Source organism: Bacillus rossius, chromosome 1 (assembly GCF_032445375.1).
Source record: "Bacillus rossius redtenbacheri isolate Brsri chromosome 1, Brsri_v3, whole genome shotgun sequence".
NCBI classification, from domain to species: Eukaryota; Metazoa; Arthropoda; class Insecta; order Phasmatodea; family Bacillidae; genus Bacillus; species Bacillus rossius.
The window spans coordinates 47,435,702-47,450,914 of NC_086330.1; the positions used below are offsets into that span (position 1 = coordinate 47,435,702).

Consider the following 15,213-nt stretch of genomic DNA (forward strand, 5'->3'; position numbering starts at 1 on the left):
TGCATCTAGTATCAAGAAAACAGTAGGGCGGCGTCAATAATCAGGTATATATCTCGTGGAAAACCAGTCTCGGCTACACTATTAAATCATAATAGAAATTTACGTCGCCATATTTATACTATAGGTAATATTTACAATAATTTTACACCAATCTTTAACCTGAACATACCATTTTTTCCCCTGTGGCTGGAATTGTAGTATTCAACGTTTACGTAAAAAAAAAAAAAAAAAAAAAAAAAAACACACATTTTAAAACCCCACTCACGGGCCTTGGCAGTAGAGACAATATTGAAAATAAACTATACAATATTATGTTGTTTCGCTATTGTGAAATTTAACAGAGCCGTGTATATGAGATTTGTATTAAAAGAAGTGAGCAATATTCTGTTTTCATACTTTTTTTTTGTGTATGTACTGAGAACTTCTTGAACCCCCAAAGTACCCAAATGTACAGGTGAGTGTACCCCGATTGTTTGTGATATGGCCGGCAACACTGACTTCGGGTGGCTCCCAATCATTTGCTTCATTGCCACAATGCTTCACAGCCTTCCGTTCCACTGGTGGACTCATCTGGCCGCCTCGTCTGAGAGGGGAGTTGCTCCACGAGAAGCCTGAGATGTACATCAAGTTATGTCCCTTCCCGATTACACCAGAACAATTCACCTTCGGCCAACTTTCGGGATTTGTTTTATTTTTGCGCAGGAAAAATGAATTAAAATATTAAAAGTGGTCGGTTAGGTTAGCTACATTAAAACACTTTTAAGACACTATGGACGGTTAGTTAGGTTAGTATAGCTACATTAAAATAAACAGAGAAATATAAATATATATAAATAAACCCAGTGGCGTAGCCAGGATTTGTGTATGGGGGGTGTTAGGAAGCACCCCCCCCCCCCCCCAACGTATTAAAGCGGGGGGTCCGGGGATCCTCCCCCGGGAAAATTTGGATTTTAAGGTGTAAAATAGTGCTATTTTAGCAGTTTTCGGTACTTAAATTTAAATATTGTATCGGTAAAAATTTTATTTATTTTAATATGAAATTTTTTTGAGTGATAAATAAGAAATTAATTAAAGATTTGGTGCTAAGGGGGAGGGGGGTTGAACCCAAACACCCCCCCCCCCCCCCCCGGCTTCGCCCCTGAATAAACCCGAGGTTGGCCGAAGGTGAATTGTTGGGGTGTAATCGGGGCAGGGGCAGAACTTGATGTACATCTCAGGCTTCCCTTGCTCCACGGGCGGCAGTCGCCTTGCCTTACCTCGCCGCCCTCCGGCGGATGCGGTGCGGAGTAGCGCGACGTGCACGTGACCTCGGAGTCGGGCTCGTCCCTGGTGGGCGGCACGCCGTACCGCGTCACGCACTCCTCGTCCGTGCGCGCGTGGTACTGCCACGGCAGGTAGGTGCTGCCGTCTAGCGACCGCTCCACGATGCAGTTGGCTGGCCTGGGCGAGACGGCCGCCTTCACCGTCACGTGCGACACTTGGTACACCTGCGGGAAACATCCGCGCGGAGCGTAAGGTTCGATTCTAGCCGAATGATAGGGGGATTTCAGTGTACTACACGCAGTGGCGTAGCTAAGGTGAATGGCGCCCCCTCTTGGATTAAAACAGAGGGGGGGGGGGGGGGGAGCGTTCAGTAACCGCGAAGGGAAGCCTACAACTCACGTAGTTTCGGTTCCCTACCACGTTCGTGCAACTTCGGATTTCTCTCGAAAATGGAAATTAAAAAAAAATCGAAGGGTTAGGTTAGGCTAGGTCAGTCACAACATGCTTGTTTTCATTGGAAACTTCTGATTTAGCGGCTGAGGTGGCGTTAATACCAAAACGCAAAACTTCTGAAATCTTCGGAAATTCTTGCAGGGAACCGAAACTACGTGAGTTGTAAGCTTCCTAACCGCGAAACCGTCGCGGCAGCGCCTCCCCCCCCCCCTCCCCCTGGAGGGGGCCATCCCTGCCACCCGCCTGCCACGCCACTGACTACACGTACCTATATGGCAGCCATTTGTTTACAAACGTATCAGCTGTGTCTGTATTGGAGGTCAAATTGGAGGAAAATGGCAGTTCATATCATTACATTTGCATTATGAATTTTTTTTAAAACTTTTAATAAGTATAAACATACTAACCAATACTAATTTGATAAAATAGATTTTTTTCCGAACAGCTTAACTGCAGTCAATAAAGATCGCAGGCTTTCACGGACATTGTCTACATTTTCTTGTCTTCTGGTGTGTAGGCCGCATCAGGTAATTTGTCTTGCAACGTTACGGCAGTCATTGCAGCTGCCGTCATCAGCCGACACGGCCTACAACCAAAAGCCAAGACAATTTTTACCTGCAGTCGTTAATAAAAGCAGGCTATAACCACTGATACACATAAAAATAAACGTCCGCCATAGTGGTATTGATGTTCTGATAACCTCTGAAATGTACTACGTCAATTTTTTCTTCAAACCTATCCTGTTACCATTCCCCAAAATATTTTAACATGCGCGGATTTTCATAAATAAAGTTATAATATGTTTTGACTCTGGAAACAAACGTTTGAAGAGTAAAATGTTTTAACACCTTAGTTAATATTTTTCATTTATTGTAAATTATTTTATTTTTGTCCCTTGACACCTTAACTAGAATTCGAGGGGTATATTCGACGTATATTCCGGGATTTGAATTCTAGATTTAGATTCGAGAAAATTAGGTCTGACCCATCACTTATAATAATAATCCCAATCAAGTGTTTCCCGCTAAGGTGTTATGTGACATTTTTATCGTCCAACGAGCACTCTAAATTTCTCTAAGAACTCTAAACTCGAGTCAATTTTATATATATATGTTCTATATTTGAGAGCTGAGTCTAGTCTGGCGTGAAATTAATCCGTCAAATAATAATAGAGAACGATTTTTGATGCTAGTTGCGTGATGCTTACGGTTTGACACAGGAACTGTCGAAATCAGCAGCATCAAACTTAGTGATCTGTCGTTTGTGAACGATTCGTACAAAATGAACAAATCTTTGAGCGCATGAAAGCATTTGATTCGTTTGCTACGTAAAGAATCGGTTCTTTGAGAGTAGATTACTCTAAAGTTGAACACGATTCGGAAGAATATAAAACGCAGAGAGAACACGAAAGTCAACCGACCAGTTTGATCCGTGACGTAATGACGTCGGGAGTGACAGTAATTGCATTGTGTGCGTGTTCACAAGAGCGAACGACAACTAATCAAAGAAAAATGGTAAAAATGAAAAGGGATGGGAGTGGGGGTTTGTGACTCAAGAAGTATCGCGTTATTCGTGAATTGTATAGGTTTTCTTTACTAAATTTACCGGCGAGAGCTTTCAAATAAATTCTCGAACTTTTTATTTTTGCAACAGTCAGTATACAGCAAGACATATGGAATTTCAGCTATCCGAGCTGACCAAATTGCGAAAACCAGCCACGCAAGGCAAGACGCCCAGACGTAGCGAAGACTCGAATGGTTGGACGAGTTGTCTTGTTTACAAATTATTCACCAACAAACACGCGTTTTTGTTTAAATTATTACTGAATGTTAGGTAGTTATTTTACGCACTTCATACTAAAAAAAATGCTGATTATGAAATATCAAACACTCGCAGTATCGGAAATATAACTATGACATGGGCAGTGATACGATAATTTAAAACATGAAAATCGCACACCAAATACGTCTATGACACACGATTTCGACAGTTATGTTGCAACTTAAACCGGAATTACAACAGCCCGTTGCCTTCGACCAAAGTTCGTCCGTCCGTCGCTTTTGTCCGTCAAACACCACGCGGCTAGCCAAGCGATTTACAACATGACTCCATCCGTCCGTCAAAATATTTTCCCAAAACATGCTGCCAAACAATTCATGTTTTTTTTTGTTTTTTTTTTTTTCAAGAGATTTTTATTAGTTATGGGTCGAATCCATATGTTCTCAAATCCAAATCTCTAATTCGAATCCCAAAGAATATCTCGAATATACTCCTCGAATCCGAATATTAGATCTCAAGGACCAAAAATAAAATAATGTACAATAAATTAAAAATATTAGCTATGGTGTGGTAACATTCAAAACTTTAAATGTTTGTTTCACAAACTAAGTTTCCAGAATATATAAAAAAAATTAGATTTATTTATATAACTACAAATTAACATGATAGATACGAAGAAAGAAATGACCTAGAAAAATTCAGAGGTTATCAGTGTTGAATTTTTAAATTTACATTATTTCCTCTAATATTTTTCTTCGAATCTTTTTTCTCAAATATCTAATCCTTCGAATATTAAGGATTTGATAGTATTTGAGGATTATACTGGGCCATCCATAATATTTATTAATTTTTCTATTTTGCTATTAATATTGTGTTCCTGTACATACAAGTATTACGACGGCAATTGACTGGCGCAACCAAACCATAGATATAATCCATACATGCGTAAAAAGTATGAGTTTTCCAAGTTCCCACGTTTGGTGGAAGGACAGATGAAATTTCTCGGGTCCTCTGATTGGCTGCAGCACACATGATCAGTGGATGGACGGACGCAGGCGACGGGTAATTGCAATTTCGGCATAAACCGATAAATGCTGGGGATAAAAACAAACCGTTGAGTTCTGTACGGCTTGAGACACAACGGATCTGTGCCCACAAGCTGCCCGTGACGAACAGGATGGTTTCGCTTCTGGATCCCTTATAGTATTCTGTGACCGGGCGACTCATTCTTTGTCGTTTGGCAGAAGGCGGGAGTGTTGCCACAGGCTGAAAGCCTTCAGTCTTCGCGAAGCCGGGGTTAGAGGACCGAAGACCCATTTTTCGCGAGGCTTGTTCTGTGATGTTCCCCCCTCCCCCCAGACATTTTCCCAACTGTGTGTTTACGTCACGGGTGCTGTAGAAGTTGCCTGGCGGAAAAGGCAAAACAGAAGGCGTCTTGTGTGCCGAACGTAAACTTGGACGGGAAGCGGTATCCGAGGGTCTCCTGTTGCCTTCGAGTAAACTTAAGACCCGCCACACTGTTAAAAAAAAAAAAAGGTTTCACTCTGATTTCACCAAGCAAAATGGTTACAATTCGGTCAGGGATCTTCAAAACTTGACGGATATCAAAAGTCAACAAGCGAGTTCTGTTTGGTAACTTAAATACTTTGAACACTAACTCATTAAATTCACATCGCAGTATAAATAGAAAATTCAAATCAAACGCATCGCACTTAAATGAAGAATATGCATAAATAAATACATTTATCTTCAACTACAATCCATAAAGTAACCATTTACATCATCGTACATACACATAGTCTGATAAGATTATTTTAAGACTAGTTGCGGAATTCCAAATCAGCTTCATACGATCGTGACTGGAGCTATATTGAAATTGCCTACAACTTGGTTGCTTTTGAATAACCGGATCCCTGGCTGTATACCGTGCATATTTCTAAACCTCGTTTATTCTCCCCTCTAACGTATTTATTTTACCATCTAGTTTGTCTGTTGTTTCTTATCCTTTTCTTGTCCAAGTTATCTGATTTCCAATTGCACGTTTAACATGTTTAGAATGAATCACAGAACTTGACTGTCGAAATACAAAGTTTTTTTTTTTTTTTTCGAAGACCCGCTCATCCACAACTAATGTAGTTCATTCTTCGTCGGGAGGATTGTAAATTCCTGCAATTTCTAACGGTGTACAAACCAACCACGCTTTTACCGAACTTCCCAATCGCCCTTCTCAAAGCCCGAAACATCCTTCTTGTATGCCCTTCACCGAAATAATTTACAAAAATATTGATTTACATAGCCTACCCGTTACCACTAACGGGTATTAGTGTAACAAATGAAGGTCTACAACTAAAAATTCGGTATAAAACCTTGAATTGGTTTCGCCACATGTTACATTTCAAACAATTGTATTCCCTAGTTGCTTCTACGGTTGAATCCTACCATTTCATGGTGTATTTCAGCAGAAGGTTGCCTTTATTTGGAACCGGAAAAATTCGCAGGTTCAACGACCTCCAGAATAGACTCCACAATATTCAAAATATTCGGGGGGAAATGTCACCTGTTCATTGGCTGCTGACTTGCGAGACGTCTCGACTATGTAACTTCGGATTCGACACTTTTTTGGCTGAAAATTTCTCTTAGGCCCAGAGTCCTCCAGATTAGCTTTGCGCCAAAACCAGAAGCAGCTAAAATGTACTAGGGTATAAGTAGTTAAAAATAAAATCTAGCTTATCATAAAATTCATCCGCTATTTTTTTTTTTCGGTCCCTATCATTGAAACATGGGTATTTTCACGCCCCAAAGGACAAGCAACCAAATGATTAAAAAAATTATGAGCATGTATTTCAGTACTCACCAGTGATGTGTAATCATCTAACTTAGGTAATAAGCAAATTCATGTATTCTCATGTTATTCTCGTTTCGACAAGAAATTTGATTAAAATACTGTCAATTCTGTTAAAATTCTCTAAACTGTTAATACTTTAAAGTTTCCCCACACGCTAAAAGTTATACTTATATGGCAAAACTAAAATAATAACCTGAAATATTTTTAATACAATTATAACACTAAGTATATGTTTGTTTATAAGTTTTTGCTGAAACGACTGAAATCTGTCTGTAAATAATTACTACAGACATATCTTTACCTAGTGAGTCGATTCAACAATATTATTTTATTATAATGTTATTAAAATAGTTAAAAATTTCCAGTGACGAGATTCAAACCACGCACACTTTACCGAGCCTCTTTACATACTACAATGTGAATATGTATCATAATAATTGTAATGACATTTTTCCTATGTATTTTAAAACTTGAGATTACATTTACTATGACTATTTTAGTTCACCAAATATATTCCGGGGTAGTTTCACTATCATAAAGTTTCATTTCGCAAAATACGTTCGGTAGCTATGTACGCTAATGTTTACTAAAGTGACTATATGCAGGTTTATGTGGTTAGACGGGGGAACGAAATATTTCTGTCTATTTCCGTTCCATTTTCACACAATTGTTCCTACCAAATGCAGTTTACCTAGGGACTGGAAAAATTCGCGGGCTCAATGATCTCCAGGATAGACTACAAGATTCTCTGCATACCTACTTGTGAGGCGTCTCAAATGGGTAACTTGTGATTCGATACTTCTTTGATTGAGAGTTTATAATTGGCCAAGATTCCTCCATTTTAACAGTGAACCAATCGCGGAAGCAGCAAAAAAAAAAGGTATATTATTTGGAATTTTAGCATATCACGTAATGAATCCGCGAATTTTTCCTGTCCCTACGTTATACCAAGAGGTAAGATGTTTACGAATAATTTTTGTGATATACCATAGGTAGAGACCTGCAAAATTCGCGGATTTATTTCGTGATATGCTACAGTTCAAATAATTATACCTTAGCGCTGCTTCTACCACTGGTTCACTGTTAATCTGGAGGACTGAGGGCCAGTTAGAGACCCTCGCTCAAAGAAGTGTCGAATCACAGACACTCAGTCGAGACGACTCACAAGTCAGCAGCCAATGAACAGGTGGCATTTGCCCGAGTGTGTAGAGTGTAGTAGAGTCTATCCTGGAGGTCACTGAATCCGCGAATTTTGCAGGTATCTAACCAAAGGTTTTTTTTACGAATAAATTTGTGCTGGTACATAGCGTACACTCTATTGCGCCGAGTTTTCGGGAAACCCACCCAGTTACCGGGCTTGGTAACAATTGAACCGGCGAGCTTTGTGTTGTCCCAGTACCTCCAGCAGTTGAAGTTATATGTAACCGTTTTCCGAATGGCAGTCCAGTATTAACTGCGCACACCAATAAGCATAAATAAAACAAAATTTGGTCCAATTATCGTATATTCAATTATTTTTTCTATAATTTAAAAATATTATTTTTCAATTAATCATTAATTAAAACACAAAATTAGGCGCCAATTTTTGTGAAATAGTATTATCTCGAAGGGGGGAAAAAAAAGGGGGAATTACATGTACGCAAAAATAATCACAGCAATTTAAAAACTTTTTTCCATAAATAATAAATTTGCGTCTAAAACTGTTGTGCTATTTGGGGTGTATCTGGCACCAGAGCGCATTGAAACAATGGTACAGAGTCGGAGCTAATAGCTAGGGACCGGAAAAATTCGCGGGTTCAATGACCTGCAGGATGAACTCCACAGTTCTACGTACACTCGGTCAAATAAATGTCACCCACTCATTGGCCACTGCCTTGTGAGACGTCCCAACGTAGCAGCCTGTGATTTGATAACGCTTTTCTCGGGCGTTTCTCATTGGCCCAGAGTCATCCAGGTGAGTTGTGAGCCAATGGCAGAGGCCGCACTGAGGTATAACTATTTGTATTTTAGCCTAACGCGAAATGAATTCACGAATTTTTCCGGTCTCTACGTAATAGCAGATACCGTGCAATGTAAATATATAGTAAATTACAACTAAAATAGACACTGCAAACTAAGTGTGGGTAGCCGTTCGCACCGCGGATCACCAGCTTCTTCCCACAGCCGCCCGACACTTCAAAACAAGCCACTCCTCGCATCGGTAAGGGATGTGTGAGTGGTTAAGGGGGGGGGGGGAAGAGAAGAGAGGGCATTAAGATTACCAGCACTCAGCAGGGCTTCCAAGGGTGCTGCAAGGAGTTCCAGCACACACGCTCGCTAGTTCTCGCCGCCCGCACAGCCGGCGCGCACCGGGCAACGTCGCGGTGTTTTTTTCTTTGTTTTTTTATTGGAACTTTTTCGGGCTCGATGGGAGTAAAATTTCACGGCCGAATTTTAATGCAAAGTTTCTGTGAAACAATGTTTTGAAACGTGTTTCTGACGTGAATAGGACACAAAATAGTTACTTGGCCGAAGAGATGTAAAGAGAGCACTATGCTACATACGTTTCCGGGCTCGTATTACAACTGTAGCTCTAATGTTTTAAAAAAATTAATTAGAAAATGGTTTGATGTAGGCTTTTGGACATACGCCATTGCTTAGCACATGTATGTCTGCAGAAGAAAACTTCAAATAAACACAAATGACAAAAACACAAATTAAGCAAAAATTGCTGTTGTCAGGATTTAACGCCACACAATATTCCACAACAGGAATATGGTCAACAAACAAGGAAAAAACAAAGAAAAAATGGACTAACAGAACAAAAAAAAACCCACAAATGATGACAGCACAAAAATTCCGAACCCAAAAAAATTCAACACAACAGTTGAAACGAGACAAAAAACACAGCAAAACGAAAAGACGAAACAAATACAATAGTTTTCCAAATTTACAAGTATTTATTCTTTTATTATTAAAATAAAAATGATTCAATTTTATTCATAAAAGTATGCAATCATTTCATCAATGTTTTGTTATGACGTTGTCACGTTAAACTATCGTCCGTAAACCGACTTTACAGAGAACCAATTTTTTTTTCACTTTAATCACAGCCGTTTCGTAATATAGTTTAAAAATTCGTCTGCTAATCAAATGTTCTAATAGTCAACGTCGCTGTTCAGGCTGCGAATTCTACTGGAGGGTGCGGAAACTACGTGTGATTCGCGTCCAGAAATGTAGTTGAAAACACTAATTGCGTATATTACACACGCTACGCATTATTTTAAAGAATTCTACGTTAAATTCTGTGTCCGTGTTTGGTATTATAAGTGCATTTGCAACATGAAAACACAAGAATGTGCTCGTTACCAAGTTTAAATGTTACACATCACGTGCGAGAACTGAATGATCCGCTAAAAATTTTTTATGATACATATTTCAAGGATTCGAAGAAAGACAACCTCTTTCGGTCGTTACCATAGTGCGACTTTCTGAAAACGTCTAACTATATTTTCGTGCAATTTTCCCTAGACCCCAAAACCAATCTTCAACTCAAAAGTGTAAATAAATAAATAAAATGAAACACAACAGCAAAAATGTGCATAGACACGCGCTGGAGTACCCTGCGTTGCCAGGGCTTTATGCAAAATTAAGAGGCTCTGTTTAGAAGCATATAAAGATTTTATTTTTAAACACATTCTTGTACGGATACAGAAAAAAATTTTAAATGCTGTAAGTGTTCAGATAACCTTAAATATACTGCACACGTGCAGTTATGGTCTTTATTCGGCATTCGTTTGGGCATATTCTGCAATCCAGCTCCTACCAAGCCGCACATGTTCGGATTTTTTGAAGGGTGGATTCGAACGTTTTTTGACCACGAAATTAATGTGTTATCACGTATTTTTTTAACACAGCATCGCTTATATGTATATATTAATGTTGCCACAAAGCAGCATATTAACGGTTTTAGATATCATAGAACTGTAGTAATTTTCCGGTGTTATTGTCGTTCAACCCGTATTGACGTTCGATAATACGGCACGGTCAGTACACAGAAATAAAAATTTTCTCTACTTTTACAAAAGATTCCTTTGGAAACAGTTGCCCAAAAAATAGTTCGCAATACTGCAAGAAATATAGTGTAACACTGTACAACACATGGTTATTTTTGTATACCTACATGAAATACGTTTTTCGAGCAAATACTGTTTTTTTTCCCACGGAAATTGGCCGTAATTTAATATTTTTATTGATGCTTCTTTCAAGAATAATTGTTTTAAAACTATCCATAAGATAATCAAATATTCAATAATTTGACTTTATTTTGTTTTATTATGCTTATTAATGTGCGCAATTAATACTGGAAAGCTACTCCGGAAACGATTTACAAATAACTTTATCTATTGGAGGTACTGGGACACCACTTACTCGGGTAACAATCCGAACCCAGTATAACTGCGATCACTTTTTTTTGTAACGATACAATGTACAAATTTACAAATATAATAATTTTACATGAATATTTATATTTCATTTACAAAAAAAAATACAGTATAACCTAACGGCCCGGGTTTAAGTGCATTTACTGTATGTATGTGTAACGATATGAAATTCTAAGTCAAACGTATTTTTTTTAAATAAGAAAAATTGTTCTAAATCTGATCACGTCACTTCCTTGAGACCAAGAGGCCAGATCACTGAAAGTCGTGCAGAGATACGGGTGTTAACGCGCCATTTACAAACCGCTCAAAATTTTTCTAACGTTTCGTTCCATGTTTTCGTCTATAACGTGCACTTTTTGGGCAGTGGGAAGGGCTAAAACGGGAGTTTTCACAGACCTTTTAGGCGTGAAATATTCTATAGGTACACAGAATTGTAGACGGTATAAGGAAGTGCAGGGAGCATTTGTCTTTAAAAATCCATAAAAAATCGATAGGGTCACCACTTGAAAATCCCATATAGGCGAATTATTGACGTAAAGACTTCACGCCAGTTCGGTGCCTGGCGCATAGAGGCGAAGAGAGGCTTGTGATGCGCGAGCCAGTGTCACCCTTAACGACCTTAGCTCGTAAGCCCAGCCAGGTTGAAGCAAGGAGGGGGGGGGGGTCCCCCTTAATGATTCACTTCTCCCCTTCACTGCTGTTCTAAAACCGGGCCACAAGAACTTCATCCGCCGCGGAGGCAGGGAGAGGAAGGTCAAGCACTCATTACCGGTTGATTGTTTTCTTCCCCTCCTTTTGGGAGTCATGCTGCGCGCGTTCCCACACTGCCCCTGGGTAAGGGATGTTTGTTAGTTATTTGTGGAGGGGGGGAGGGAAGGGGGTCCAAAAGTTCTGGCGCCACAAGGCGCACCCCGCCCTGCCACGCCGGTGAGTAATGGCCGGGCCCTGCAGCATCCCATTGTTTCCCCAGAACAACCCCCTGCTCGCCCCCCTCCGTCAAAGGGCGGGAACCTCCACCCCCCTCCTCCTGTTCAGGCCCGCCCTACCTTCCTGCTGCGCGCGCACAGGCCCGTCACGTAACTTAAAAATAATATCGACTATCGAGGTTCCTTTTTTTTTCAACTTCTTATCACTTTCAGAACGCACTGACCAAGGTCCACTATGACAAGAAAACAAAGGAAGCGTCAACCTAATACACATTCCCCACTTAAGTCTTTGTACTAATCGTGAGTTCAAAATAAGCCACATCAATCCCTTTATATATGCGCTGTCTGCAATAATAAAGCAAAATAAGCTTGGGGCCAACTGGTAGTTTAAACATGCAAGACTACCTCAAGCATTATAATTCTGCTCTTGAGACAAACGTCCAAACAGTTGATCTAATATAACATGTTGGACATAACGCCATTTTTGGTTTATGCGGGTTATCATAAAAAAAAAAAAGACTCAGGAATGGACAACAAAGACGAAAACACACACTCACGATAAACAAGCCAATATCAGATGATATCAAACGTTACATTTTATCAGCATGGACGAACAAACAGTTGGTGTGGGGGGAGGGTGTATTTAAGCCTTTGCAAGGCCCTGACCCGTTTACTTTGAGGGGCCTCAAATATTTTGGAGAGGGGTCCTATCGTGGGGCCTGGGAGGTATGGAATAATAAACCATTTATAGAATGATTAGGTAATTTTTTTTAAAGAAATGCTGAAATTCTCTTGTAATAAATTATACCTGAGTTATTTGTTATACATACTAATGATAGCATGACGGTCAAGACACGTCATTAGACGAGAAGTATAATTTTTGAAAGTTTTTTTAAAAGTAAGAAATCACCGTTAACCCGAGTTAAAACTGAAAAACACTGATTTGACCAGCACGTTGAATTGCATGCTAATAACTATTTGAATACTCCATTTGCTCTCATTTAATGTTCGTATTTTTCGCAGAAAGTATAAATGAGAACCGCGGCCCAGGGCGACTGGCCGTCTCGCCCGCCCCTGGAGCCGCCCCTGCGGACAACAGCAGGCTTTCCGCGACGCAACAGCTGCGACATTTTGGGAACCAAACATACGCTCCCGTCAACACTCCCCCATCGCAAGCAGTGGCGTAGCTACGGTAGAGGTGGGTCGAAAAGTATAAACCTGATACTTTGTCACTGATACGCGCCTGTATCAGGAACGGCAAACGAGTACACTTGAAAAGTATCAGAGACTTTAGTATCAGTTCAGAATTCACCTGGAACACCACCACGGCCAATGAGCGCAGTACCCGATCGCAGATGACGGTCACTTGGGCGGAGCTTGTGAAAGGGGAGGGAGCAGGAACGACGAATAAGGGATAAAGAAGGGAAAGAATGTAGGGGAGAAAGCGCAGGGGAAGGCGTTGAAGCCTTGAAGGAGAGGCGCAAAGCGATATTGTTACAATTAGGGCTGCCACTCATGGGTTTTTCCACCCAGATCTGGGTTTTTCCAATGGTGTTTGTGTTTCTGGGTTTTTAAATAATGGATTCCAACAATTCTAGGTTTTTTATAATTTTAATTATTTTTATACCTAAAACAATAATAAAGGTAGTAGCTACTGTATCTGTTGCAATATCTGTTTGATAAATGCAAACAAGTCTGTGTGTTTCACACACAAAAATACATATAAACACAAAACTAGTTTTCAAGAAGCTAAGTCGAATATTAAATTAGACACATTCTTCAAAGAGGCTTGCAGAACACAAAACCAATGCAACAATTAACCTTCAAACCAATCTTGTAGAATCAGACTCTGAATAAAGACTAACGTACATGATGCAGTTTTATAAAAACAATTACCGGTTTAAAGAATGCAGTGATGGTGTTTGTTTTGTCATGTATATATTTGTAGGTTTTTTTATGATATGTGCTGGTCCAAGAATTACTTATACAGCCATTTTGCTGCAGTGTAATTTTCTTGTATTGGTTGTATTTAACCGTTTTCAGTCTTGTAAGGTAATTAATTGTTTTATATTAAAACCAGTTATGTTTATATTTTTGAAATAGTACGCAAACATTTTCAACGATAGCATTTTAGACGCATCTGGGTTTTTTACCCATGTGTCTGGGTTTTTTTGTAGGTTATCTAGGTTTTTCATGAATATCAGAGTGGCAGCCCTGGTTACAAGTCGTTTTGTTTATTGTCCTACTTCAAAGTACGCTCAGTGCGCAGTGCGTGCACCGTCTCGTTCAATAATAAAACTAATGAAATTTTAATATTAAAAAGTACATTAATACAATATATAATATTTATATTTGTGCACCTATCAGCTATGAAAATGCAAATAAATTCTCAGTTGACACTAATAACAGATGTAATCAACATATGGACTTTCTTTTTTCGAAAACAATTAGTAACTAGTGTTTTTATACATTAAAAATTCACGATTTTATCAAAAATAAAAAATAAAAAAACAGATAGGTACATTAGTGAGCATACTATATCAATGTTTTTTCAAATGTTTCTTCAGATTAGTCGATGATTTATAACTCAGTTTTTGTTTACACAAATTACAATTAGCAAACTCATTATTTTCCGTGAAAAAATTCCACACAAATGAAGTCTTTTTCGTGCACTTATCCATTCCTTATTTCACTATAAAGATACTAACTACAAAGCATGACAGCCCGCAACATGGTGATACACGGCCAGGACGAACTGCAGTGAATGTTGAACTGATTGATACTGGTTGTATCAGGCGGGCATGAGAGTATCAGAGGTAGAGAATTACAAGGCGTGATAAATAATGTATCAGATTCTCCTTCCGGTCGCACGGTCTGCGTACGCGGAGCTTTGTTGCCTCCTGGGACCGTCTGATACAGAAGTATCAGAGACTTGTAACATGGTACAGTGCTGTATCAGTATCAGGTTAGAACAGATACTGAAAATTGCTGTAACAACCCACCTCTAAGCTACGGTGACTGGCGCCCCTGGCCAGACGTGAAAATGGCACCCCCTCTTGTATTAAAACAGAGAGGGGGGGGGGGAGCGTTCAGTAACGCGAAACAGTCGCGGCAGCGCCCGCCCCCCCCCCCCCCCCCGGGCTACGGCACCCCTGGCGGGGGACATCCCTGCCACCCGCTTGCTACGCCACTGATCGCAAGAATCGTTCGACGAACTCTTCCGAGCAGTTACTATCAAACTCTTCGCCAGTGTGATAAGACCACCCAGGAATACCACTTTTTGAAGTAATACTACTTTAGGCGCGTTATGAAAAAAAAATTACGAGAGTGGATTTTCACGATGCGCGCGCACTGCTCAACAAAAATTTTCACAGAAAGAAAAAAAATCTACATACAAATAAACTTTGTGTGTGCTTTTAAATCTCATACTTTAGTGCTTGATATTAAATGTCCATATCATTGAAACATGTATTTATTTTGAATATTAGTGCTAGAAATTCTGATTACAATTTTTATCAAGTGT

At 39.7% G+C, this 15,213-nt stretch overlaps 1 protein-coding gene across 1 annotated transcript in view; it reads right to left on the bottom strand.

Moving 5' to 3' along the window:
* Positions 1-15,213, bottom strand: part of LOC134527624 (laminin subunit alpha-1) — a 597,962-nt gene that overhangs the window by 404,557 nt on the left and 178,192 nt on the right. The window contains exon 3 of the mRNA XM_063360509.1: positions 1,257-1,487. Within this exon, the coding sequence (XP_063216579.1) occupies positions 1,257-1,487 (231 nt within the window). The remainder of the gene's footprint in view (positions 1-1,256; positions 1,488-15,213) is intronic.